General features: G+C 36.7%; 1 protein-coding gene across 24 annotated transcripts in view; it reads left to right on the top strand.

Moving 5' to 3' along the window:
• ATG10 (autophagy related 10) overlaps positions 1–27,531 on the top strand; it is a 275,188-nt gene that overhangs the window by 35,788 nt on the left and 211,869 nt on the right. For 22 of the 24 annotated variants that reach the window (XM_023258050.2, XM_045033243.1, XM_045033235.1 and 19 more), the window contains one exon: positions 19,899–19,982. The exons of the other annotated variants lie outside the window; for them this stretch is intronic. In XM_023258050.2, the coding sequence (XP_023113818.1) occupies positions 19,899–19,982 (84 nt within the window). The remainder of the gene's footprint in view (positions 1–19,898; positions 19,983–27,531) is intronic. 24 annotated transcript variants of the gene reach the window in all.

Here is a 27,531-nt window from a genome sequence, read left to right on the forward strand (position 1 = left end):
TATTATGATCATGGATGTTTGTAAAAATATAGAGAAAGAAATAATAAAAAATCATACTACCCTAGTACAGTTGTGATTGTTTTGGTGAATTTCCCTCATATGTATATTTCCCATTTGGGATTTTAATGAGTGTTCTTTTAAGTTTATAAATTTGGAGTGAACTTACATATCTGTAACATTGTCTTACCTTTTAGGAAAACAGTTAAGTTTTCACTTTAAAGATTGATATTGCTAGGTATCTTCTGGAATTGGTTACCTAAATGAACTGTCTTCTACTTCTAGTACTTTTATTTTTTAAAAAATGTTTGTTTATTTTTGAGAGAGAGAGAGAGAGTGCATGAGCACATGGGAGGGGCAGGGAGAGAGGGGGATATAGAAGAGGAAGTGGGCTCTACACTGCTAGCAGTGAGCCTGATGCAGGGCTCGAACTCATGACTGTGAGATTATGACCTGAGCCGAATTTAGACACTCAACCGACTGAGCCATCCAGGTGCCCCCTACTTCTAGTACTTTTAAAAATAATTATATGGTGCTTTCAGGTCATCTGACATAGTGAAAATATCGTTTCTTTTCCAATATTTATTATGGCTTTATTTTGGTCATATTATTAGTTACAATTTCCAGAACAAATTGTGTGTTATAGCAGCAATCAAATGTATTCTTGTTTTGCAGCATTCTTTTTATGCTTTTGGCACTCTTGTAAGTATATGGGGCAGTCTTATTTTCTTCATTTTGTATCAAACTTGAATAAATGATAGACTTCAGAACCAAGAAAGCAATTGATATGCCCAAGTTTGAGCTAGAACTGGAGCAAGAGCCTGGGGTGTTAGACCACTACAGTTCCATACTTCCATATAGTAGCTCTATTTTTCTAAGCAATAGGTTTTACACAAAGTTTAATTACATAAGCAGTCTCACATATGAGAGTTCTGTGAACCTTGAGCTCCGTGTAATCAAAACTGAGCTCATCATCTTTCAGCCCCTCATCATTCGAATGCTTTGTTTCAGTAGATGGTTCACCATCCTTCCTCTGTCTCCTCAATACCTAGACCTAATGGATCATTATACCAGTTTAGTCCTCCTTTAAAAATCGTTCATACTGGCTTACCTGTGCGTCGTTTGCTCTCCTTTCCTTTGCCATTGTCTTGATTCAAGTTGTTTTTGCTCTCTGTGTCTAATCTTGCTCTCTGCCAAACTGCCTTCTACCCTGCCAAAGTGATCTTATAAAATGCAATTCCAGTTCATCACTCCCTGGTTAAATCATTTAGTGATTCTTCATTATTTCAGGGTACAGTTCAGGCTCCTTAGCTAAGCATACATGGCTCATGCCTAAAAAAGATGTACTCTTTTGAGTCTTGCTTCTTTCTTTCAACATTACATTATGCGTAGTTTCATGGTCTATGATTGATCAGAGTTATGCTCAAACACCCAGACCACAAAGGGTGGAGTAAGATTTCCACCTGTCTGAAGGATCTATATGTGAGTTAAGGAACTCTTTCATAGTTCAGGCAGGTTCCTAATCTGACCTGCCTTCTTGTTTCTCCTGTGTCCTCTGTGCATGTGTGCAGCCTCACCATCAGCTCAGGACACGAAGACAGCTTGGTTTCCTTAAGGCATGTGGATGGAAGGCAGAAGGTTGTTTGCAGAGTTCAGGTCCCTCTGTGGGTCTCTTATTACCAGGATCATTCTGTTACCTTTCTCATTATGTTGCTGGTTGGTTGCTTGTCCTAAATGGGATGGCTACCTCAGTCTTACTGGTGGGAGGGCTTTTTCAGTGGAGACACCGCTGAATGGCATATTTTCTTTCACCTTCGGTTCTGGATCAGTTGAGCCTCTCTCTCCTTAAAGCTATCCTAGCTGTGGTCCAGGGAGAACGCTCACCCTGACCACTACTAGGAAGGGATGGCAGTAGCCATAAGCAGGAGTGCCACAGATTTCTACCGTTCGTGAACGAATTTCAACAGTGTTTCATGAATAAGTACCTCTTAATATGTTATTTAAGTTTGGTTAATTGCTAGATTCCTGAAATGGTTGTTTTTAGCAATTTTGAACAGTTTCAAAGTCATTTTTGGGGGGAAGAGTATTTGAAGTCCTTCCTCCGGAGGCCACATGGTAACTTTAATTTGCATTTTCCTAAAAGCTAGTTTATTTGAACATATTTTCATATGTTTATTATGTGTTTATTATTGTGACTTTTGTACATAGTTGCTACATATTTTTTTGAGATTAAATTTAAGCATCACCTTCTTCAGATAGGCACCTGTCACCCCTAAGTTTGACTTCGATTCCCCCTTCTCTGTATTTCCGTATAATTGATGCACAATTCTGTGTGGTGATTATATGTATACTTACTTGCCTGATTCCCCAATGGTAGTCTGAAAGCGTGACTGCCAGGAGTTTGTTTTTATATCCTCACTTCTATATCCTTGTTGATTAGCATAGTAAATACTCCATATGCATTTGTTTAATTGAGTTAAAATGTTATAAATTGCAAGGAGTTTGGCCAGGTTTGTGTGTGTGTGTGTGTGTGTGTGTGTGTGTGTGTGTGTGTATGTCATTGTATTTCATTTCATTGTAAAATGAATTATTTGAAATAAGTGGGTCATTGAGTAGTGTTTAAAAACCTATTTGTTTGAGAAGAATTTTCATTAAATAGCAAAACTCCTTTTTTAGTGGAATGAACCATTGGATACAATGTTATTATGTAATGATGTCAGTGAACTCTGAGTTCATTACTTCCAAGCTCATTGGTAAATTATTTAATTTTTTAGTAGCTTTTAACAGGATTTATCATTGTGTTCTTGATATACTTTCTTCATTTGGTGTTCTCACTTTCTTGCTTTACCTCCTATATTACTCTTCACTCTTTTTCAGTTTCCTTTTTTACAGCCTCATAATATTAGTGACTGTGCTGTCTATGAACCTGAATGTCATCATTTTAAATTGCATCAAATGCTAGTTACTCCCTGATGTATATTCCCTGCCCACATTTCCCTCTTGAATTCTCGATTCATAAGGCCAACTTCTTTTTTTTAACTTTTTAAATGTTTATTTATTTTTGAGAGAGAGAGATGGGGGGCAGGGGTAGAAAGACAGGGAGACCCAGAATCTGAAGCAGGCTCCAGGCTCTGAGCTGTCAGCACAGACCCCGACACGGGGCTCGAACTCATGGACTGCGAGATCATGACCTGAGCCAAAGTCAGATGCTCAACCTCCTGAGCCACCCAGACGCCCCATAAGGACAACTTCTTATTTGACATTTCTGCTTGAATGTCTCCTCTCAGATCCTGAAGTCAACATGTCCAGAATTAAACTCTGAGTCTTCTTCCTCCCAAACTTACCTAGTACCACCCAAACTGACCTTCTCTCAATTGATGGCAACCCCATTTTTTCCAGTTGTTCAAGCTACTGGAGTTTACATTAATTTCTCTATTTCTCTCATACCCTGTGTCCAATCCATTAGGTCATTCTGTTGCCTCCACCTTCATAATATCTAGGATCAGACCATTTCTCATCATCTCCTCTGCTACCACTCTGCTATAAACAACCATTTACTCTTGCTAGGGTTACCTTCCTAACTATCTGCCTGCTTCCACTGTTGCCTTTCTATGGTGTAACCCTTTTAAAATGCGAGTCATATTGTGTCACTTCTCAACTCTAAGTAAAAGCCAAAACATTTATAATAGACTGTAAACTGTGTGATATGCTCCTTCCTCACTTCTTACTCTTCTAGCTTCCCCTCCTAATTCCCTTCCTTTCATTCACAACTATCCAGGCACACTGACTTCCTTGCTGTTCCTCAGACACACTAGAGAAACACTAGACAGGCACTCCTGCCTGGGGACTCTAAATTGGCTGGCCCCTCTGTCTAGACCATTCCTCTTCCAGATATGGCTGACCACCCTCCTCTTGCCATCCCTCCCATCCTTCATGTGTTCGCTCACTTTTCATCTTCTTAATAAAGTCTTTCTGACCACATTTTCAACATGTTGAGACACTTGGGCCCCTACCTGCCACCCTCACTCTTGACTTCCCTTATTCTGCTGTTTTCTTTTTCTCACACTATTTACCTTCTAACATGCTCTGTAATTTACTTTTTTATTATGTTTATTGTTTAAAGTCTCTCTTTCCCAGCTCAGTCTATGAGGACAGAGATCTTTGTTTTGTTTGCTAATATGCCCAATGCCACTAGGATATCACCAAATATAAAGTAGGTACACAAACAAATAATGTTAAATTAATGATTGAATATCTGGTTTTCTATAAAAAATAAAAATTCACAATTTCTCTGAAGAACTTAATTAGATGAAAAGTTATTTGAAAAATTATGAGAAATTTTTAAAAATGCCGATGTTCTTTTATCCCTTAATTGGTGAATTAGGATCCATGAAAACACCATAAAATTTACATAAAAAGTTAATAAGTATCATTCAAATAACCTCTTCAGGGCAGTCTTTTTAATAAAACTGGCATTTCTGTAAAAATGGAATTTTTCTATAATGATATGCAGTATAGTGGAATTTAATGCATACTTTAGATTTAAAAATAACCGTGTAACAGTGTGTTGAGTGGGACCTTTTTATCTTGTTCCAGAATTGCAGCTAAGGCCCTAAGCTGAAGACAAAATACCCTGAGTAACTAATTTTCTGTATTTGGATTGTTATGAATAATCTACTAGCCCCTGGGACCAGAATGCTGCCTGTAGAGACTGTTCTCAGAGACCATTCCTGAAGAGAACCCCATCGCAGTATGAGAATAAGATTTAGCAGAGGAGAAATGCAGAGTCTGTAATGAGAAACAATCCCCTCCCCTCATTTCCTTGTCCAAGGAACTGCTTATAAAGAGTACGGGATGCCTTCAAGTCAAGAGGAAGATCATTTCATTGTCTCCTTGAGCATTTGCTTAGCTATGGACTGGCTAGTCTTGTGTTTTCTGTTAGAACAGTGCTAAATAGAGTTGAGGATGATACTACAAAGGTGGAGGACACTATTTAATCTATTTAATATAGTCACTTCAGAGAGTAGCTAGGTTTGGCCTGTTTTCCTATTGTCCTCCTCAAGCCAGGAAGTAAAAGGACCTTTGCAGTGGTAGAGGGTACAAGGTCATTGCCCATATTAGGTAAGTGTCCAGGAGGTGGTTTCTCTGCAGGGTCTTCTGAAGAGCCCATACAGTCACCCTCTGAGGGAGCTAGCAGCTGCTTGCCTGTCATATGCAAGGTCAGTATCAGCTAGAGAAGCAAGAGCAAATAACAAAGAGGGTACTGTGACTCCATCTACTTAAGCCAGGGGATGGCAGTCCTTCCTACTTCCAGTTCTTAAGCCATGGGTTCCTGGAAGAAGTAGTGAGGGACAACAGGTTCCTCTACGCAAGACTCTGCTTCACTTTTACATTCCAAGCTGCAGAGAGTGTGAATCGAACTAGAGAGAAAAGAGCTTCAAATAGATTTTGAGTCTGAAGTCTTCAAAATCATAAAAATAATAATAAGTTTGAGTTCTGATTATCTGAAAGATACAGTTCTAATAACTGAAAGCACCTAAGAAGTTATGGTGTGGCACCAAGTTGTTGTTTAAGGATCCTTGATATATCCGTTAGGTATTTGATGTATAACAAATCATTACAAAACTTAGTGGTTTAAAACAACCATTTATTATCTCTGAGAAGCTTATAATTAGCTAGACCATTCTGCGATTCTGTGACAGGCTTAGTTGATGTCTGCAGGGCTTGTGTATGTATCTACACTCAGCTGAGGGTTGGCTGGGAGCTGGCTTGTCTAAGATGGCCTCAGTTGGAATGATTCAACTTGGTTCTATGTTCTAGCAGGCTAGTAGCCTGTTCTTGTTCTCATGGTGGTGGTAAGGGTCCAAACACAGAAAAAAGAAACACTCAAGCTCTCTTTAAGACCTCTAATTAAACTTTCCTTGGGGAGCCAAACTCAGAGTCATTGTGGGAAGACACTACCAAAGGGTTAGAATATAGGGAGCCTTGAAAAATTGGGGTGATTAATGCAGTCAGTCTGCTACACTTACCAGATGCGAGAGGAGATTCCACACAAGAGAGTTATGAGCAGTTATGAGGGAAAATTTTTCATATCTGTACTCTGAGGAGTAGAGACCTTTTAATCACAGGATACAATTGATTTGAACTACATAGGCTCCTAAGATACAGACTGTTTCTTCCATATGTTCTTTCCAATGTATAAGTTAACAGAAATCTTTTTTTAATGATTATGGTTTTTTAGTCTGAGGGTTACCCTGGATTTGAATATATATAGTCTACATAATAAGTCAACAGATAATATCTAAATTTGATTTATCAGCAGAAAGCTGTATACATAAAATGTATGGAATTTGGATGCCATAAGATATAACAAGGAAAGTTGCGGTTGCCTCTGGGTCGACTGACCACAGTGTGTGTGTGGGGAAGGGGGGCTAAGAAAGACACTGCTGATTTTTGTGTTATGGATGCATTTTAGTGCTGTTTGACTTTTAAAACAGTATGTTATATTACTTTGATTAAAATGAGTAATAATGTTTTTAAAAAGAAAAGTCCTTTTTCATAGCATCATCACCGTCCTGTTATTTACATATACTTGATTTCATTTAATCCCCACAATATCCCTATGAGTTAGCTATTATTGTTTCTACTTCAGATGAGATGTGTAGGCTTAGAGAATTTAAGTGACTTGTCCAGCCAGTGTTAACATAGTCTTTTATGTAAGAGGCAGGGTCACGATTGGAACCAAGGTGTGTCTGCTTCCAAAGATTATGATCTTAACTCCTAACCTGTAGTTTAAAAGCTGAAGTTTAATCTTCTCCATACCAGAGGCTCACACTATTATATAACCCCCACAATGGAACTAGGATATATGTATTTTTTTCCTACTAACAAACTTTAGTTGCTTCTTAACATTTAGTCTTGAGAAGGAAAAATAGCGATTGAGTAAATTCTTCCAGTGGGAATATGATGAATATCCACCATGTTTACTCTGAGGAATAAATTACCACCAAATTTACTCTGAGGAAAAAACATTTACTTTTACTTAATACATTGATACATTAGATGCTTAGATTCCAGATACTGGATTATAATAGCACATAAATTTAGATGTTTCTTAAAAAGTATACTTGTAGCATCTTGTTGTATAAGGAAAGTATTTATAATTAGGAGTTTGATTAAGAAGAACTGATCTGTTTTCATTACTTTTCCAAGTTATCAATATCCAGCTGTATTATCTTACTTTTAGGTGTTAAATTTGAAACAAACTTCATATACTAATTGCTTTTAACAGCTGCTGTAGATATTTATTGCAAATGTCATTGAAAAGACAGATTTAATATATTAGTTTAGTACACATGGTGATTTACAGATTAGAGTATGTTAAATAAACTGTGTCAGAAATTATAAATAAACTAAAATGAGTAAAATTATCCTAAAATTGCTAGACAAGTCTTCACATTTAATGTTACATTAATGAGTTTTGTACAGAGACTGTTTAGAATAAAATCCTTTTTCATCAGATGTTGCACATATGCCTTCACTGTTTGTTTTTCTTCAAAGTAAAACTTAATGAAACAGCTAATAAAACCCAGTTTTACTCCTGATCCTTGAAAGAAACAAGCCCTTGAAGTGCACCCACTGTTTATTCTTTTGCACTGGTTTTTGCTACTTTTCAGCATGTAAATTTTCCAGTAATGGAAAACAGTCAAAGCTATAAACCCTTTCTTCCAAGTCTTATAAACCCAGTATTTATTTCTTATTTGTAAAGTGATTGCACAATGGAAACATGCTTTGCACACATACAGAGAAGTTTGGTCTCTGATCTTCATGTCCACCTCCTGCTGGCTTCAGGAGGGTGTAGTGCGTGTGCATTTAAATAGATCTTTATTATGTAAATACTCAAGAACCAGAATAGGGGTTTAATTACCCTAAAAAAAATGAGAGGTTTCCAAGTGAAAGGCATGTATAGACTCCTGTACACTGTTACTCTCATAAACCTGAACATGTATTAGATTGGTGCATAGCTTATGAAAAAGGATCAGCTTCCATGAATTGGAAATATATAGATGGCAGATGGGTATGTACCCCAGTGGCTTTTTCACTAACCATAGCATATGCCATTCTGTGTCTTCCCGGTTCTTTTATGGAGAGTGTTGTTTTTGACTCTGGTGATAGGGTAGAGGTAGATATTTGGGTTGGGATGTGAGAGGCCATGCTACTCCAAAGTGTGGTCCTAGATTGGTACCAGTGCAGGCAGGTAAGTGCAGAAATTGAAAATGAGTGCTTAGAAACTTGTAAACAATGTGAATGAGTAATATTATATCTGTGAAATATAATTTTTAAAATTTGAAACTGATAGTGGGGGGGGCGCTATGCATGTGTGGGGGCAGGGAGCATATGGGAGAAACTCTGTACCTTTCTTTCAGATTTGCTGTGGACTTAAAACTGCTCTAAAAGAATAAAATAATTCCCCTTCTTCTTCTCCTTCCCCCACCCTCCTCCTCCTCTTCCTCCTCCTCCTCCTTCTTCTAAATTGGGACTTCTATTTTATATGTTTTGGATTTTTTTATTTCATTTTTTTTCCTAGTAATTCGTTTTAGTGTTTTTCACAAAAGCATGTCTATGACAGATTGGAAATAAAATTCCTGATCTTTTACCACAGATGGTTTGAAAAGCATTTGGTCTAGGATGAGATTTTCAAACGTTGATTTATGTTCCTTTGCCCCGTTACATACCATTACATATTAAAATTTGAATAAATATCAAAGGCTATCATTTATAATTTCAGTACCCTAACCAAACTGCCTGATGACATTGAATGGTCAATGAGCTAAGGGTTGGATGTAGAACCTGAAGTGGAGATAATCTGTGTTCCCCATTAAGGACAGGTTCATATGCTTTAGTGACCACTGAGTGGGAATTGGTGTTGACATTCTCATAAGAAAATCAGAAAGCCTGACCAGGATTTGTGTCCAAATGGAGGTGGGCTAATGCCAAATTGAGATTTTAAAAAGTTAGGGCAAAGTTTTAGGTGGAGGGTAGGGAAGAACAGAGAAAGCTGAGTTATGTACTTTGTGGTACTTTTGAAGGGTTAGGAACTTTGAACCACCATGGGATAATATGTGGGCCTTGACAACAAAATGGTGGTAGAAACGGGAAAGCATCCATAGCAAGTTTCATTTACTTTTCAGTTTTACCCAGTTGATTTTAATGCTACTGAAAGCCATGATAAGGGATGCTTCTTTGGTGTGCATTTTATCCATTGCTGATACCTGGACAAGCAATCAGAATATAAAGCTGAGATTTATGTATTATATAACCTTGAGTCATAAAAATGTTCATAAGTCATAGAAATAGAAGTTTAGAGTAGAAGGTCATATAATTCACCTTGTTCCAGATACTGCTTCCCGTAAGGCAGCTTTTTTGTAGCCACTCGAGGTATGAGTTCATGCCCATGATGCTGGGAGGGAGATATCCTGAGATAGCATTCAGGAATTAGAGATCCCAAGCCCTATTTGAGCTAAAATGAGACTTACCCATTGGATTATCCAATAATATGTTGAGCTTGGGAGAGAGACTAAAGGCTGATCAGGGAGAAAGTTGGAAGTTGAATACTTGAACAGCTACAAGCAGGCTTAAGATACTGATGGTCATAATTCATTAACAATGTCTTTTATAACCATTCAGAAATTTATAGTAGTTGAAATTATATTTGAGTGCTATTTAAATGACTCCATATGTAAACTCCCTAAATTAAGCAGTTATTTTGGACCAAAAAACTTCAGGTGTGGCACCTGTGGCCAGCAAGTTCTCTGTAGTAGCCTTGTCATATAGCATATACCCATGACATTGGACCTTGAATCATCCCAGTATGTCTGATTACATATTTATGATATACTTGTCATCAGTATTTTTTTTAGTTTTTAAAATTATGCTAAATATGTATGTATATATAACATAAAATGTACCATTTTAACCACTTAAATTAATTTTTAAAAAATTATGGTAAAAAACGCATGACAAAATTTACCATCTTAATTCCTCTTTAAGTGGTTCAATTCAGTAAAACATTTTAATAGTACTAAGTACCTTCACATTGTTATACAGCCATTACCACCATCATTCTCCAGGACTTTTTATCTTAGTAAACTGAAACTCTGTACCCATGAAACAACTCTTCATTCCCCCTTCCACCCATCTTTAGACAACCACCCCTTTCCTTTGTTCTATGACTTTGATATCTCTAGGTATCTTACGTAAATGGAATTACACAGGATTTGTCCTTTTGTAACTGGTTTATTTTACTTAGCATAACATCTTCAGGGTCCATCCATATTATAGTACATTTCAAATTCTTTTTTTCTTTTTAAGGCTGAATAATAATTCATTGTATGTGTGTGTATATATGTATATGATGATGATATGATGTTTTATTTATCCATTCATCTGTTGATGGATATTTGGATTGCTTTTATCGTTAAAAATTTTGTCTTTCACTCTATGTAAAATATTTGTATTTTAATTTCAGTTTAGTTTATCACCATTGGCATTATTTTATAGTTTTGCTGACTTTGAATTTATATATGATTATTTTTATTACTTTTATTACCATTTTCTCATGGTGAGTGTTGCTAAATAAACATTGATTTTATTACTTCTTGATTTATTAATTTACTTACTTAGTTTTTGCTTTTGGTGTTAATAGTTAGCCAAAGTCACATTCTTGATAGAATTTAGTAATTATTATTTGTTTTTAGAAATTAAAAAATATTTTTTAAAAAAATCAAGTAATGATTGAATGTAATTTAATTATGTTTATTCATTAAAAAGCTTTCTAGCTTTCAAAAATAAAATACCTTGTGAAAGTATTTTTAATCCCACATCAGTTTACATATTATATATGTTATGTGAATATGTCAAAGTTTTAATTTTTGGAATAAACAAAAATCAATGATGAATTGTTTGAACTTTTATTAAATTTGTTTTAAAAAAATTTTAATGAACACAGAAAATTCCCGATTCCTGTAAATAGATTTCATGTAGTCGTAAAAGTCTACATAGGCCACGTTAGTTTTTCATATTTGAAAAATATTTAAATTTCACAGATACTGTCAATATATCTATAAATATATATTTATTGATATAAATATATCAGTTTAATGGATAACTTTTCATTAAAGCAGAAAAGCCTTCAGTTTCACATAAAAAATAAATTGAAGTTACTAGTTAGGTAATGAAATGAAAATTATCTCAAACGTGGATATGTGTGCTTAGTAACTTTCCCCCCTCAGCCTAAATGCCTTACTGGCAGGAAAATGATTGCAAAGACAAGGTACACAGCGAACTGCACTGGCACCTCACCGCAGAAAATCCCGGGCAGGAAGAGACTGGCCCATCTTTAAGTGTTGCACAAGTAATACAAAAAACCAAAACTTTTTGAGATTGGTTCGAACAGTAAGCTTTTACAGTTTATTAGGATAAAGCTAAATAAACCAGTTACAAGATCACACCATTCGAAGCTAAAGCCAACTGCCTCAATGTAGGATGGATAGAAGCCCTCATTTTACCCATCAATCTAGAAATTGAGGCCAGGAAAGCAAAAGAGATGGAAACAGTGGTACTCTCAAGTAAGACTTGTAAATATGTTGATGATATGTCAGATGGTACAAAGAAATTATTAATGCAGGTTATTATTAAAATAAACACCTGTTAAGAAACTGCCAAATTCTGAAACAGTTAGAATTCCTGAAGAGAAATGCTGGGAAGAATATCAGTTCTCTATAAAGAAATACCAAAAGAAATTACTGGGGGTGAAATATTGAAGGTTGTGAATTCATACTTTGAAACAAATAAGGTATGTTGGAAACATGCTTGGGTTTGTATACTGATGGAGTGAGTGCAGGGACAGGAAGATGTAATGGCTGCACACCAAAAGTTGGGAAAATACTGAGCTTCAAATAATAACGATATTTTCTTTTCATAGAAGCTCTGTTGTAAAAGTCTGCCTCCATATGAATTTCACATAGTCTGGTGTATTCTAAATGGAGAATACAATATACCCGAAACTGCTTTATTCACATCTGTTTTTAGCTGCATGTGAAGAAATGGGATTGGAATAAGCTTTCCACTGTTTCATACTCTGGGTGGTATATGTCCAAAGAAGAGTTCTGTCAAAAGTTTATGAGCTAGAAGGAGAATTCAGACTTGCTCTATAAACAGTTCTTGTTTGAAGATTTGTTAAAAAGTAGTTATTGGCTTGAAAAAATAGCTTCATTAGCTGAGTGAATAAACCCAATAGAATATTGCCAGAATCTCATGATAATGTCTCCACATGTGCTGATACAATTTATGGAGTTAGTGCAGAAATTTGGCCTCAGAAACGTGGGGTTAAAAACGATTCATTTGTGGCGTTTAGTTTGTTGCATGGTTTCAATAGTAAAGAACGATCATTAAGACGAGTAGAGCAACATCTTGCATAGTTAAGGAAAAGCTGCATCATGGATTTAAGTGTATGATTTCAGTTGTATTCACAATTTATTTATGCTATCCTAAGAAATTTTCACATTACACTTGTTGATGAAAGTAAAGGAAGAGTTGTTTGATTTACTGAATGATGACAATTTTGAAGTACAATTTAGCTTTGAATTATCCAAATTCTAGTTAGTGATGAGAAAGGAGTTTCTATCATTTGTCTGTGTAGCGGTGGAAAGTAGCTTGGGGCTGCTGGTAGGGGTGGAGATTGACTAATAATTTTGTAATATAAAGAAAATGTATTTAAGATTTTTTCCACTGAGTTCCTTATAGATACCACCAAATCCCATCAAGTTTACTCCACTATACTGTTCAAATATGAATTTTTATGTGTGTCATGATTTGAAAGGGTTAGGAAGCACTGGACTGAAACCTGTAACAGTCTGGAAAGCTGAGGCAAGAATGTTAACTGTGACAGGTCTCAAATTCAGTCATTAAATGATTTCAGAGAATAGAGTACAAAGCAAAGACTGGGAGAGGGTAAGATTTCAGGAAATACATTTACTAACTGGGCAAGTGTGATGGGGGAGAGCCTGCTGTCTCCTATGTCTTACTGAGGTGGGGAATAAGGACCAGCAGTAGTGGGATGGGTAGGTGGCAAGAAGATGATGAACCAGACTCATCTGGACTAAAGCCAAATAGCTGTTCTGGTGGTCTCTGAATTATGTGGAATAAAGGCTTGGGTAGAGAAATAGGTTTCTTAGCCTTCTATAACTCATTCATGGGGATTGATCAAAACAAGTCAACTTTTGAAGGAGAAACCTACTTTTTGGAAAAAAATACTAGTAATTACTTTGTGTCAGGTTCTATTTTTAGTGTTTTCTATGTATTAATTCAGTTTAATTTTACACTGGCTGGTAATAGTACCATTATGATTCTCATTTTAGAGGTGAGGAAACTAAGGTCGCTCCTGTTCATGGTAGAGCTGGTACATGAACTCAGGCAGTCTGACTGTAGAATCTCTGTACCTGTCTCTATGCTACACTGCCTCTCAAATCTGTAGTATATCTAACTACCTTTCTCCTCCTAAATTTCCCCCCTTGATCTCAACGCAGACTGTTCTCACGTCCTGGACCTTCTCCTGTGGAGGAGGTGGCCTACAATGGATGCTATACTAGGACTTCCTCTTAACGTTATGACTCAGTTGCTTGTTTGGGGGAAAGTTGATGAATATGGTCCAAAATTAAGATGTCATCAGAACATTTACTTTGCAATACCCCATCATTTTATTAAGTAGCTATGCTTTAGAATATGGTGGCCACTAGCTACGTGTGGCAGTTCAAATTGAAATTTTAATTAATAAGTAAAATCAACTCCGATCAAAAACTTGGTTCCCTTAAAGTTGCACAAGCCACACTTTAAGTGGCTACTGCCTACCATTTTGCACAGCACAAGAAAGTTTTCTGTCATCACAGCTGGTTTCATTGGACAGTAGCATTCCTCTTCTCCAGGTCAGCTACATAAGAAGTGAGAGCTCATTTCCTATTGGCTTCTTACTCCTCAGGCTGCCTTACTTCAGTGATTGGCTCCACTGTCTTTCCTCATATTGTAAAAGACAGCGATACCAGAAAATAAAAGATTTTTATGGTCATTAGTTGCTGGTTCATACAAGATATGCTTTCTTAAAACAGTGCTACAATACTGTTGACCTTGCTGTCCTTACCTTACTTTGCAAGTATAACGATTACAAACTGTGTTCCAAGAAATCCGTACATGACAGCCTGTCACGCTTTGGCTTCTGTTGAACTTGAAGGCATCTTAGCTCTTGTGGCTTAAAGGTGTGCATTACTGTTAATAAGCAAGAGCTCCTATGGGTGTGTAGTTGGATTTTTGAACCCAATTTTAGGATTTGATTATTATTCATACTGAGTATAATCTCATTTTTGCCTGTTGTAATGGAGGTTTTGCTTTGTTTTTAAATTAAATGTGGATTTGATCAGCTGAGAAACCATCATTATTATTATTATACCCAGCTTTGATAAGCATACCTTTGTAGGTTGGCTGAAAAAAGTCATGTCAAACTAATCTCTTGTTTTCTTTTGAGACGGTTACCAGATGGGCAGGATGCTATGGAAGTAGTGAGTTTGATCTCAACCAAATCATTTAGAATGTTTTCAGGGGCTGGCAGTTTGGTGAATAAGGACTGCAAAAATCCTATCAAATTTGAAAAACCTATTTAATCTGAGAAAAATAGACTGTTCAAGAAATTCAAAGGACTGTGTTGAGTGAGCAGTGTTGATCAGAATGATAATTTATTGTTATCAGAGGAGGCTATCAAGGTTACTTACGATAAATATAAAGTGTTGTTAGTATGTTCAGGGGAACACATGAAGTTCCCCAGACCTTGGGGCAGCTCTACATAAGCAGGGGTAACTACAGGATCTTTTCATTCTTGCAACCACAAAAGTGAAGTGAGCCAAAAAACACAGTGGGAATTAAATGAAGTAGGGTTAAGTTTTCATTAAAGGCTGTGCAGTGCATTCACCACTCCTGGTTGCCCTGGCAACCAGGCTCCCTCGCATGCTAATGACATTATAATGAGAAAAAAAACACATGCAAATGCAGTAAATAGTAATTAGAGGCAGAGCCATACATGGAGTGGTGAGCTCCACCTTGGGAAGGTCTGGGGAAGAACTGGTGAAGGGTTTGTATTGAAGACAAAGAAAGAGGTAATGAAATAAAGACTTTGAGCTATGTATAAAAGGGTTGAGTCTGCACAGAGTATACTCTAACATTTGCCTCCTGCAAATACCTGTCTTTTCTCCAAGCAGAACTTAGTCAAAATCAGAAGTCATGCAGTTGTATGTCCACATTGTCTTAACAGTTCTATCTGTTGGTATCAATGAATGGAAAGAATCTTTGTTGTATTTGCCTTAGATTTGGAGCAACTGTAGCAACCTGCTGTTTGGAATGCCCTCTCTGCTCACACTGGACAGGACTGGTCCCATCCAAAGTAGTGGAGCCAGAATATGTAGCCAAAAGTCGGTCTTGGTGAAGAGAGAGTCTTAATTCTGTGTTGTTTCAGGTGGGATAAGTAGGACCAACAGAAGACTACATTTGGTTAATATAGAGTATAACTGACTAATAATGCATGCCACTGGAAATGTGTCAGAGATGCTGCGTGACTGCCTCTCTCAAATGTGATAGATAGGGTTTTTGATTTGCCTGAATGGTTAGACTCAGAGTCTATGAATTTGTGCTCAATTTCATTCTTTTCCCTTTATTTCATTTTATTCAGGCTCTTTTTCTCTGTCTTTTCTATTTTTATTGCCACTGTTGTTTATCTTTTGTTTGTGTATATTTCTTGGAAATGACTAGAAAATGTTAAGTTGCCTGCTTCACATTATCCTAATTCTTTGATTTATCTTATTAGTGTCAGCTGAACCATAAATTATTGAATGAAAATCACCAAAAATAGCCATTAAGATTCATAAATTCCTACTATTTTTTTCCTCTTTAAATAAAAAAAAGGTAAAAATTTTCACAAGGAGTGCATATCTACTTTTGTAAAAATTTGCATTAGTCTATTATTAACAGTTCAAGTAATATAACATATATATGATAAAGTGTTTTTGGCCACTTCTCACCTTCTCTGCCAACTCCCAGTCCCAAACTTCAGAGAAAACCAGTGTGGAGAGTAAACTTTAAAATCTCTTTCTATGAATTTATATGTGTGGTTATTATATGTAATGTACATTATTAAGATATTATTAATATCTAACACTTATTGACTGAATGCCATGTATCAGACACTGATCCTTTTTGTATATTAATTCATTTAATCCTTAGATAACCTCTCCTTGAGGGATTTTATAGAAAGAGGAAGGAAGGCCAAGAAAAGTTAAGAAACTTGTCCAAGGTGACAAGCCAAATTTATATCCCAGGAAGTGTGATTTGGAACTCATGTTTTCTCTCATCACATTCTTCTTCCTATTCTGCAGGTAACACACACATATATGTTTTCTTTTCCCTGGGTCTAGAATCAATTACTCCATATGATTATTCTTCAGGTAGTTTTTTAACTTAATATTCAGAGGTCATTCCATCTCAGTAACTTACTTCTTCCATTTTTTCAAATTATTGCATTTCATTCTCCTGTTAAATGCAAGATAATTTAAGCAGTCCCCTATTGCACCATTAGGTCCAATACACCATAATTTAAACAGTCCCCTATTGATGAGCATTTAATTTGCTATAACATGGCACAAAAACAGACACATAGACCAATGGAATAGAATAGAAACCCCAGAACTAGACCCACAAACGTATGGCCAACTCATCTTTGACAAAGCAGGAAAGAACATCCAATGGAAAAAAGACAGCCTCTTTAACAAATGGTGCTGGGAGAACTGGACAGCAACATGCAGAAGGTTGAAACTAGACCACTTTCTCACACCATTCACAAAAATAAACTCAAAATGGATAAAGGACCTAAATGTGAGACAGGAAACCATCAAAACCTTAGAGGAGAAAGCAGGAAAAGACCTCTCTGACCTCAGCCGTAGCAATCTCTTACTCGACACATCCCCAAAAGCAAGGGAATTAAAAGCAAAAGTGAATTACTGGGACCTTATGAAGATAAAAAGCTTCTGCACAGCAAAGGAAACAACCAACAAAACTAAAAGGCAACCAACGGAATGGGAAAAGATATTCGCAAATGACATATCGGACAAAGGGCTAGTATCCAAAATCTATAAAGAGCTCACCAAACTCCACACCCGAAAAACAAATAACCCAGTGAAGAAATGGGCGGAAAACATGAATAGACACTTCTCTAAAGAAGATGTCTAAATGGCCAACAAGCACATGAAAAGATGCTCAATGTCACTCTTCATCAGGGAAATACAAATCAAAACCACACTCAGGTATCACCTCACGCCAGTCAGAGTGGCCAAAATGAACAAATCAGGAGACTATAGATGCTGGAGAGGATGTGGAGAAACGGGAACCCTGTTGCACTGTAGGTGGGAATGCAAATTGGTGCAGCCGCTCTGGAAAGCAGTGTGGAGGTTCCTCAGAAAATTAAAAATAGACCTACCCTATGACCCAGCAATAGCACTGCTAGGAACTTATCCAAGGGATACAGGAGTACTGATGCACAGGGCCACTTGTACCCCAATGTTCATAGCAGCACTCTCAACAATAGCCAAATTATGGAAAGAGCCTAAATGTCCATCAACTGATGAATGGATAAAGAAATTGTGGTTTATATACACAATGGAATATTACGTGGCAATGAGAAAAAATGAAATATGGCCTTTTGTAGCAACGTGGATGGAACTGGAGAGTGTGATGCTGAGTGAAATAAGCCATACAGAGAAAGACAGATACCATATGGTTTCACTCTTATGTGGACCCTGAGAAACTTAACAGGAACCCATGGGGGAGGGGAAGGAAAAAAAAAAACAGGTTAGAGTGGGAGAGAGCCAAAGCATAAGAGACTGTTAAAAACTGAGAACAAACTGAGGGTTGATGGGGGGTGGGAGGGAGGAGAGGGTGGGTGATGGGTATTGAGGAGGGCACCTTTTGGGATGAGCACTGGGTGTTGTATGGAAACCAATTTGTCAATAAATTTCATAAAAAAAATAATTTGCTATAACAAATGATACTTTAATAAATACCCATGCAGAACATTTTTTATATATACTTATATATCTGTAGAATTAATAGTTCAAAATGGAATTGCTGAATGAGAGAGTGTGCTCACTTTGCATTTTGACGGATACTGCAAAATTAGCACAATTATCACTTTCTTCTTGAAAAACTCTTTGCTTAGCATCTGGGACATAAACCTGTCAGTTAACTTCTACCTTGAGACTGTTTCTTCTTGGCTTCCTCTGCTGGTTCCTTCTCATCTATCAACAGCTGAACACCAGAGTGCCCCAGGGCTCATTCTTTGGACTTCTTTTCTTCTGCATTTAGACTCCCTCTCTAGGATATCTTACCCAGCTCCTTGGCTGTAAATACTATACATTCACTGATATCTCTTAAAAATTGTGTTTTTAGTGCCTATCATGTCCCTGAACTTCTGGCTTTTATTTCCAGCAACCTAATTGACATTCCATTTGAATGTGTACAAGGTATTGCACATTTAATTCATTTTTATTAAAGCTTCTCCCTCTCCACCCCAACCTTCTTCTTCTACATACTTCCCTATCTCAATAAATATTAGCTTCCAAATGTTCAGGAGAAGAGCCTGAAGTTACCTTTGACTCCTCTCTTTCTCTTACATCCATGTTTAGTCCTTTAGTAAATCCTAACTCCATCTTCAAAATATATCCATAATCTACCACTTCTCACCACCTTGACTGCACCACGTTAGCCCAGGCTGCATCATTTCTCACCTGGCTTGTTGCAGTGGCTTCCTAATTAATGCCCATTTAGAATCTAGTCTTTAAACAGCAGCTAGAGTGGTCTTGTAAGAATGTGAGTCTGGTCATATAAGTCTGTGGCTCGGAACCCTCCAATGACTTTCAGTTTTAGAATAAAATCCAAAGCTTTGTTCATGACTTCCAAGGTCTAATCAGTTCTTACACCCTTTACTCTCTAGTCTCAAGTTCTGTCATTCCCCCACTCTTTCATTCTGCTCCAGCCATACTAATATCCTTGCCATTTACACCATGGGGCCTTGGCACTTCCCATTCCTACTGTCTGTTGTGTTCTTCTCTTAGATAGCTTTATGACTTATTCCCTTATTTTGTTAGATCAGTGCTCACCATATCAATGAGGAGCTACTACTTGCCTACCTAATGTAAAATAGCATCTTCCTAATCCTATCATTCAATCCCCCTTACCCCTTTTTAAAATTTATTTATGTACTTAATTATTTTTATTTTTTAACAGAAAAAAAAATTTTAGTGTATTTATTTATTTATTTATTTATTTATTTATTTATTTATTTATTTAGAGCCCTGGAGCAGGGGAGAGGCAGAGAGAGAGGGAGAGAGAGAATCCCAAGCAGATTCCATGAATCAGAGCAGAGCCCAACGTGGGGTTCAAACTCACAAATTGTGAGATCATGACCTGAGCCGAAATCAAGAGTCAGACACTTAACTGCCTGAGTCACCCAGGCACCCCCTTACTACTTATTTTTAGAGAGAGAAAGCAAGGAAGGGAGAAGGGCAGAGAGAGAGAGAGAGAGAGAGAGAGAGAGAGAATCTCAAGCAGGGGCCTGATCCCACATAGGACTCCTCGGGGGGGCTCCATCCCAACCGTCAGATCATGACCTGAGCCGAAATCAAGAGATGGTCAGTGGTCCAACTGAGACACCCAGGCATCCCTACTCTAATTTACTTTTATTGCACTTAATCCCACCTACTTTACATATTTAGTTATTTGTTATCTCCTCTACCCTGCTCCCTGTTTTCCAGAATGCAAGCTTCATGAGGAAAAGAACCTGTTCACTTTCTGTTCACTACTGTAACCCTGAGGCTGAGTACAATATATTGCATGAAGTAGGTGCTAATAGTATTTGTTGAATGAATGAAAACATAGACAAAGTTTCTCTCCAAATATACTGTAGCAATTAATTTTCCTATCAAAAAGTATATGAGTATCCCCATTATCTCCTACTCTATAAAATTAGATATTACTGATCTTTTTAAGTTTTTCATTCTAAAAGGTAAAAAATGATATATTGATTTAGTTTGCATTTTCCTTATTACACTGAGGTTGAGCATATTTTTATATGCTTATTGGTCACTGGTATTTCTTCCAGGAATTTTTTGTTTATGTCCTTTGTCTGTTTTACTGTAGGGTTGTTTATCTTTGTAATATCGATTTGTAGGAGTAACTTATATATTATGACTATCAATCCTTCATTTCTTATATGTATTGCAAATATTTTTTCCTAGACTGCCACTTCTCTTTTAACTTTGTTAATAGTGTCATTTGTCATATAGGAGTTTTAAATTTTTAACAAATCTGCCTTCTTTTGCTTTATGGCTTCTGGGTTGGTGTTTTGCTCAGGAAATCCTCCCTAACTTCATATTATGAAAATATTCTCTTATATTTTCCTCTAGACCGTTATTTTTATTATTATTTTATATTTAGAGCTTTAATCCATCTGGAATTTATTTTGGAGATTGTGTGAGATAGTAATGTGGTTTACTTTATTTAATGGTGAACCAGATGACTTCATGTTTATTATTGACTCATCCATTCTTCCATCTATGATCCAATTTTTTTCTTATATATTAAATTCCAACATATGAGTCGACTGCTGCACTCCATATTCTAATCCTTGATCTTTTTTACTTGTCTGTCACAATTACATAGATTTTAATTATTACTAGTGCCCTTCAGTTGATTTTGATAACTGATAAATATACCATTCATTGTTCTTTTAAAAAAAATCAACTACCCTGTGCATTTTTTAAACATAAATTTTAGAATCATTTTACAAGTTTCATAAAAACTTAGGATTTTTTTCATGGTCTACAGTAAAGTTGTAGAGTTTTCCTGACATGATACATATATTCCTGGATATTTGACATGTTTTTGTTCATATTGGGAATGGTGTATTTTATCTTCATGATTTTAATTGATTACTACTATATTTGTAAAATTATTGGTTTTTAAAATTTTCTTTTAAGTTTAGTTATTTTGAGAGGGAGGGAGGGGGAGAGAGACAGAGAGTGAGAGAGGGAGAGAATAAGTGAGGAGGGGCAGAGAGAGAAAGAGAAAGAGAAAATCCCAAGCAGGCTCCTTGTTGTCAGTGCAAGATCATGACCTAAGCAGGATGCTTAACCAACTGAGCCACCCAGGTGCCCCTAAAATTATTGTTTTTATATGTTGATCTTCCTGGACACTCTCTGAAACTCTCTTATTTATTTTTATTACTTTTTCTGTTGATTCTTTAGATTATTTAAGCACACCATGGAACCGTCTGCCATTTTATCTTTTCTTTTATAAGAACTTTCTCCAGACAATGAGTTGGGACACTTGTGGACCTCACCTTGTATATTTCCAATCTCTTAGAGATTACTGTCCTGCACTGCCTGTGTCCCAATATCTGAAAATTCTGGTTTCATGTTTTTTTGTTTAGCTTTCTAGTTGCTTAAGATGGAAGGGTAAATCTAGTCTCCATTCTATAGAACTACTAAAGAAACAGAAGAAGGCAAAACTTCTTGAAGAATACTAGTGTGTATTGCCATTATATGAACATTTACATTTAATAAATATAGATTTTAACCTAAAATATTATCAGATATATATGATCATCAGTTCAACTGTTCTGTTTCCAAACCAAGATTGGCAGCAGAGCAGTGGGAGAACATGATTAATTCATGGAAATGAAGAAGAGGTATTAAAGGATGTCTCCCTAAGATTTGTAGCATTGTGGGCTATTGTGTTGGCCCAGCTTTCACATAGCTCTTGCCTTGATACAGAGGCAACAGACTTCCTTCTTCTTCTGTGATTTGCTCATGTCATGCTCTGGGAAGCAGGAGTTCTGATAGAAGATACAGAAGGAGAGGGCATTCAGTAGAAAAGCTTTAAACATGCACAGGCTTGGAATGGAGATGACTATGAGGGCAGAGATTGTGACTCATTCTGGGAAATATGTCAGGAAACTTTTGTTACATTAATAAAAAAGACTGAGAGGATAACATCTTCCCTCTTTTTCTTCCTCTTCCCTCTTTTCTGTCAGTGTGAGTTTGCCACATTCCTGATATTGATCCAATTAGTGGATATTGAATGCTCTTTTTGGCAAGTAGAATGATTTTAGTAAAGTCTTCAATCTCACAGTATTCAGGCCTCATGGATAAAAAGCAGTGATTGTACTAGTACTGTGCAGCCTTCTCTAAAAGCTGTCAGTATCTTCTTCCCTATGATTGGTCAAAACCCTTTTGGTTTTCAGCAGTAGCCGTGAGAATCTGGCTTATTGTGCTCAGGTTGGAACAGCTTCTGAAGTACTAACCATTGACTCTGTCCTACCTTGGCTGTTCTTCTGGGCAAGCTGCCTCTGTGTTCTGTGCAGCAGCTGTGTGACTGCCTTTCACTCACCTCTTTCTGCTTTGCTATCTATACTGAGTTGAATAGTGTCCCCCCAAATTCATGTCCACCTTAATTTTGGACGTCAAGCCCCCAGTTTCAGAATGGTGAGAGAATAATACATATCTCTAGTTTTAAGCTACCCATTTTGCAGTACTTTGTATGGCACCTATACAAAAGGAAGACCTTTCTCACTTTCCGTTTCTCTTCCTCCCACCCTCACAGCAGGAGCCTTCTCTGAGTTAAACTAGGGGCGCCTGGGTGGCGCAGTCGGTTAAGCGTCCGACTTCAGCCAGGTCACGATCTCGCGGTCTGTGGGTTCGAGCCCCGCGTCAGGCTCTGGGCTGATGGCTCAGAGCCTGGACCCTGTTTCCGATTCTGTGTCTCCCTCTCTCTCGGCCCCTCCCCCGTTCATGCTCTGTCTCTCTCTGTCCCAAAAATAAATAAAAGTTGAAAAAAAATACACTGCTTAAGGTCAGGCACATTTTATTTTGTGAGAAACTAGTAAAGTTAACAAATTATTTGTACTGCTTTGCAAGAATAATGCTTTGAAATCAAAGTGACAACATGCTACCCTGATAATTTTCTAGTGTCAGACTATCACATTTCTTTCAGTTTACTTTTCAGTATAAAATAACTTCAGTACTCTTAATTCTCTTGCATGGTTTGCTTAGAAGAGATAATGTTATAAAACAGAAATTATTTATGAAAGAAATCAGATTTGGAGTAAATTTAAATCTAGAAATCAAGACAGGGAAAGTCAGAACCTGTGTCATTTATATGTTTGTTTTTTATTCTATGATATTAGAAAAGCAATGACAAAACTTTAAGAAGATTTCAACTAGAGTGAACAAAATATGGTAAATCTCTATAAAGTTAAATTGGAAGTAGAAGCAAAGAGAAAAAAAATATTTTTCTGCACCAGGTTTCCCACATCCCCTCTAATCACTTATAGTAGCTGTTGGCCATTCCTTGGGCACAGATAAGCCGGAATGCTCTAGGAGGCAAAACCAAATTGTTTAATATAAAAAAAGTATGAGGCACAGATGGAGGTCCCATATCTATGAACTGAAAATTGAAAACTCCAAATGGCTAAGTTGGAAAACCTGCAAACATTATTAAGAAAACAAAAGAAGAAAAAGAGACTGAAATCCCACAAAATGCTTTATAGTGAAACTTAACATTGTACAGATACCTGTTGAAAGTGTTAATAAGGAAAATGGAACTGATGTGATTTAAAGTTACTTTCTGGGGCGCCTGGGTGGCGCAGTCGGTTAAGCGTCCGACTTCAGCCAGGTCACGATCTCGCGGTCCGTGAGTTCGAGCCCCGCGTAGGGCTCTGGGCTGATGGCTCAGAGCCTGGAGCCTGTTTCCGATTCTGTGTCTCCCTCTCTCTCTGCCCCTCCCCCGTTCATGCTCTGTCTCGCTCTGTCTCAAAAATAAAATAAAACGTTGAAAAAAAAAATTTAGTTACTTTTTGGTGCTTTGGCTCCAAGAAAGAGAAGGGATTTAGCATCCTTTAAACTGTAATCATTGTCTAAAAACGTGTGTGAAATAAGCAGGCTGTGTAGGTCTGTGTAAACACAGAAATGCATGCTTCCGTCAGATAAGGTCACTAAATTGGTTCAGTACCCTTTTCTGGTCTGACAAGTAGCCGGTTTTCTTTTGCCTTTTTTTTCTTGGGGCCAGTGTGCTTTTCTGTGTTTGACCTGCATTTGGGGAAGGGGAGGGTAGTGTGTTCTCCTGCTCATCTACGAAGTCAGGAATGGGCTGGAGGTGAAAAGAGGGGGGACTTGGCAGGTCTGAGAGTCCTGCCAGGAAAAGGGAGCAGAGCTGTTGTTAGAAAACCAACTTCTTAGGCAAATGAGCACAGTGACAGGCCTCTCTGTATGTCTTCATTGAATGAAACAAAGAATTGAAGACCCTTAAAATTGGAATTTTAAGTAGCCAAAAAGATGTTTGCCAAAGATATGCTAGAATTCTAGGAAAGAAGTATTGACCTTGTTTTGGTTTACCAACTAGAGGGTTAGTTTAAAAAGGAGAGAAAAACAAAAATTAGTATATGTAAAAACATTTGTGGTTTTTAGAATAATTTTGACTTCAGAGTGGAAGGAAAGTTTAAAACTTTCCTTATTTAGTCTTCCTAGAATAGTGTTTTCTTACATGGGTTGGATCTTTATTTTACTTTATTTGTTTTAATTTTTACAAGGAAAAACAGTACACGGTCACTCCAGAAACTTTTATAATACATAGATATATAAAATACAGAAGAAAATATTTTCTTTCCCCTGTTTCAGATATGTAGTTTGTTTTCTATGTAAATACAAATATATGAATGCACACTTATAATATATTTATGTAAATGGGATCATTGTTCTGTAACTTACTTTTTCCACCTAATATTATATCATGGCATCCTTTGTTGTGAGTTATTGAACGTCTGTGTTATTTTCATAGTTATCCCTTTAACCTTAAATAATGTACATCTGCTTCCTGATTTCTCATCTTTGGACAATAAAAATTGATTCCTGTTGTGATAGATAAGGAATTAAATGTGCTTATACTATCTCCCACATTCCTTCCTGTTCTACTTCTGTTTTTTAAATTATATTATTATTTTTATATCATCAAGATTTATAATATTTAGATTTTGTTTATTATATTTAATAATAATTTAATTATTTCTCTTTGTCTTGTTTATAGATGGATTAGAATTTAAATCTAATAAAAGTATATAGTGACTGTGCTAATGTAGGCAAGATTCACTGCTGAACTAGGTATTGTGATAGAAGGCAGTATAACCCACTGATATGCTGCTGCCTTGGAGAGAATATTTCAGTCAAACTCCTACAGATTATCTTTTCTTTTCATACCTTGGCCTTGCTTAAGAAAGCTCTTTTAATTGGGAAGAATCAGAGAGTGTCCAGTCAAGGGCCTGTGGTCACGTGTGTTTTGTTGTTTGATTTCCAGCGAATGAACAAATACGTTCAGTAGGCATTCACACGTTAGGTCAAACAGAAAAAAGCAATAATTATGGGTTGTGTTGTGAAAATGGTGAAGCAAGGGGGTATCAGCCTATATTGGATGGGACCCAGCCAGAATTTTTTTTTCCCCCACAAGGACAGCCCCAGCTTCCTTAGCTGGAGCTGAGGTACATCTCCAATCCTCTGCCCTAGAAAGTTTTGAGGTAAGGGTAGATTATTTAATAAATTACTGTGTTATGTTGAATAAACTCCAAAATACTAAAAGACCAGGGAAAATTAGAGATGTACAAAGCTTTTTTTCAAAGCTGAAATATGTTATATCCTCATTTTTACTTTTGGGTTTTGGTTTCTTGAGTTTTTGGTCTTTTGAAATTTTTGGAAATGCATTCCAAATGCATATGGAAGGTATAATGATATCAGAAATTGGAACCAGAGTTAGTAAGATTGGGTGGGTGTGAGGGGTGGGCACGAGGTGGGGACACATTAACATTTTTAGAATTGTGTTCTGGAGGATCTCTAAATCCTTAACTACTTTCCTACACCAACTTTGGCTTTTTAAAAAATGGACAGGTACTACTTTAACATCTGATCTACCCAGTATAATCTTTGCTTTCCAGAGGCAGTTTTTACTTTCTTTTTTCACCCCTTAGATTAATCAGCTATGGGCAGCTACTGGTAGTATTGATTTGATCTCTTACAGAAGGAAAGAATAACCTCCTGAGATTTGTGGCCTAGGTTTGGCCTGTTACTCAGGGTTCCACTGACCCTGAAGGGACTGATCAGTGTTGGCAGTGACCTAGAAACTACTGCATCCCTTAATTCCTCCCCAGCAACCTTGCCATTCTGGGCTGTTAACTTGAGTTTGAGTCCTATGTGCAAGACTACTACAAAGCAGAGCTGAAGTCCTTAGGTAACCACCTTTTTTTTTCTTTTTCTTTTTCTTTTTTTTTTAGATAGCAGTGTTTTTCTAGAGACCATTAAAACCTTATTAAAATTCAACAACAGAAACCCTATAATTATTTGGATAGCTGGATTCCAAAAGGCATAACAGCTCTCTGGGTGGCATAGCCCATGGCAACTTGTGAGAAAGCAGACACAAACATGTTCTGTTAAGAAATCTTTAGATCCCCTTCCAATACACAATCAGAACCACACTAGAAAACTTGTCTCTATAGCTTTCTATACAGCTTCCAAGACATTTTCTCCCTAGAAGTTCAAGATTGGGATTTATTACAGCAGTGTGATAGCCTGGAGACATATGTTCAAAGGACAATCAATGAAGGATTTGTTTAACAATCAATGAAGTATTTGTTACTTATTGGCACAGAAGGCTTTGTATACTAAAAAAGTAAGTTTCCTTCCTAACCCTACTACCCTCTTCACCCACACTTTCAGAGGTCACCACTGATACCAGTGTCTTGGGTGTCCTTCCAGATATATTCAGTACACACAAAAGCATATGCATTTGTATTTAAACAAATGATGACATAATATACACACACGCATACTGTTCTGCACATTTTTCCCCTTAATGATCTATTTTAGTTATTACTCCATATCACTACTTGTAGAACTTACTCAATTTTTATGGCTACATAACATTCCATTATTTGGATATACCACAATGTTATTTAACTTCACTGATAGGCATTTAGGTTATATCCAATTTTATGCTGTTGAAGCAATACTTTATACGTATCATTCCATGAATTCTGTTTCCTACATGTGCAACTCTATTTGTAAGATGCATTTCTGGGTGGAAGACACGTGCATTATTAATGTGTATAGGTATTGCCAACTTGTTCCTGAGGAGATTATACTAATTTACCCTGCCCTGGCAACATAGGACAGTGTCTACCATTTTATTTATATTTTTATCTACCCGCTATATTTTCATGCTTTTTTTTATCTTTGCCAATCTGATAGGTAAAAAAATGGTATCACACAGTTTTAATTTGCATTTATCTTATGGGAAACATTAAACCTATTTTTATATGGTTAATATCCCTATGTACTTCCTCTGCAG

This window comes from Felis catus, chromosome A1, assembly GCF_018350175.1.
Source record: "Felis catus isolate Fca126 chromosome A1, F.catus_Fca126_mat1.0, whole genome shotgun sequence".
NCBI lineage: Eukaryota > Metazoa > Chordata > Mammalia > Carnivora > Felidae > Felis > Felis catus.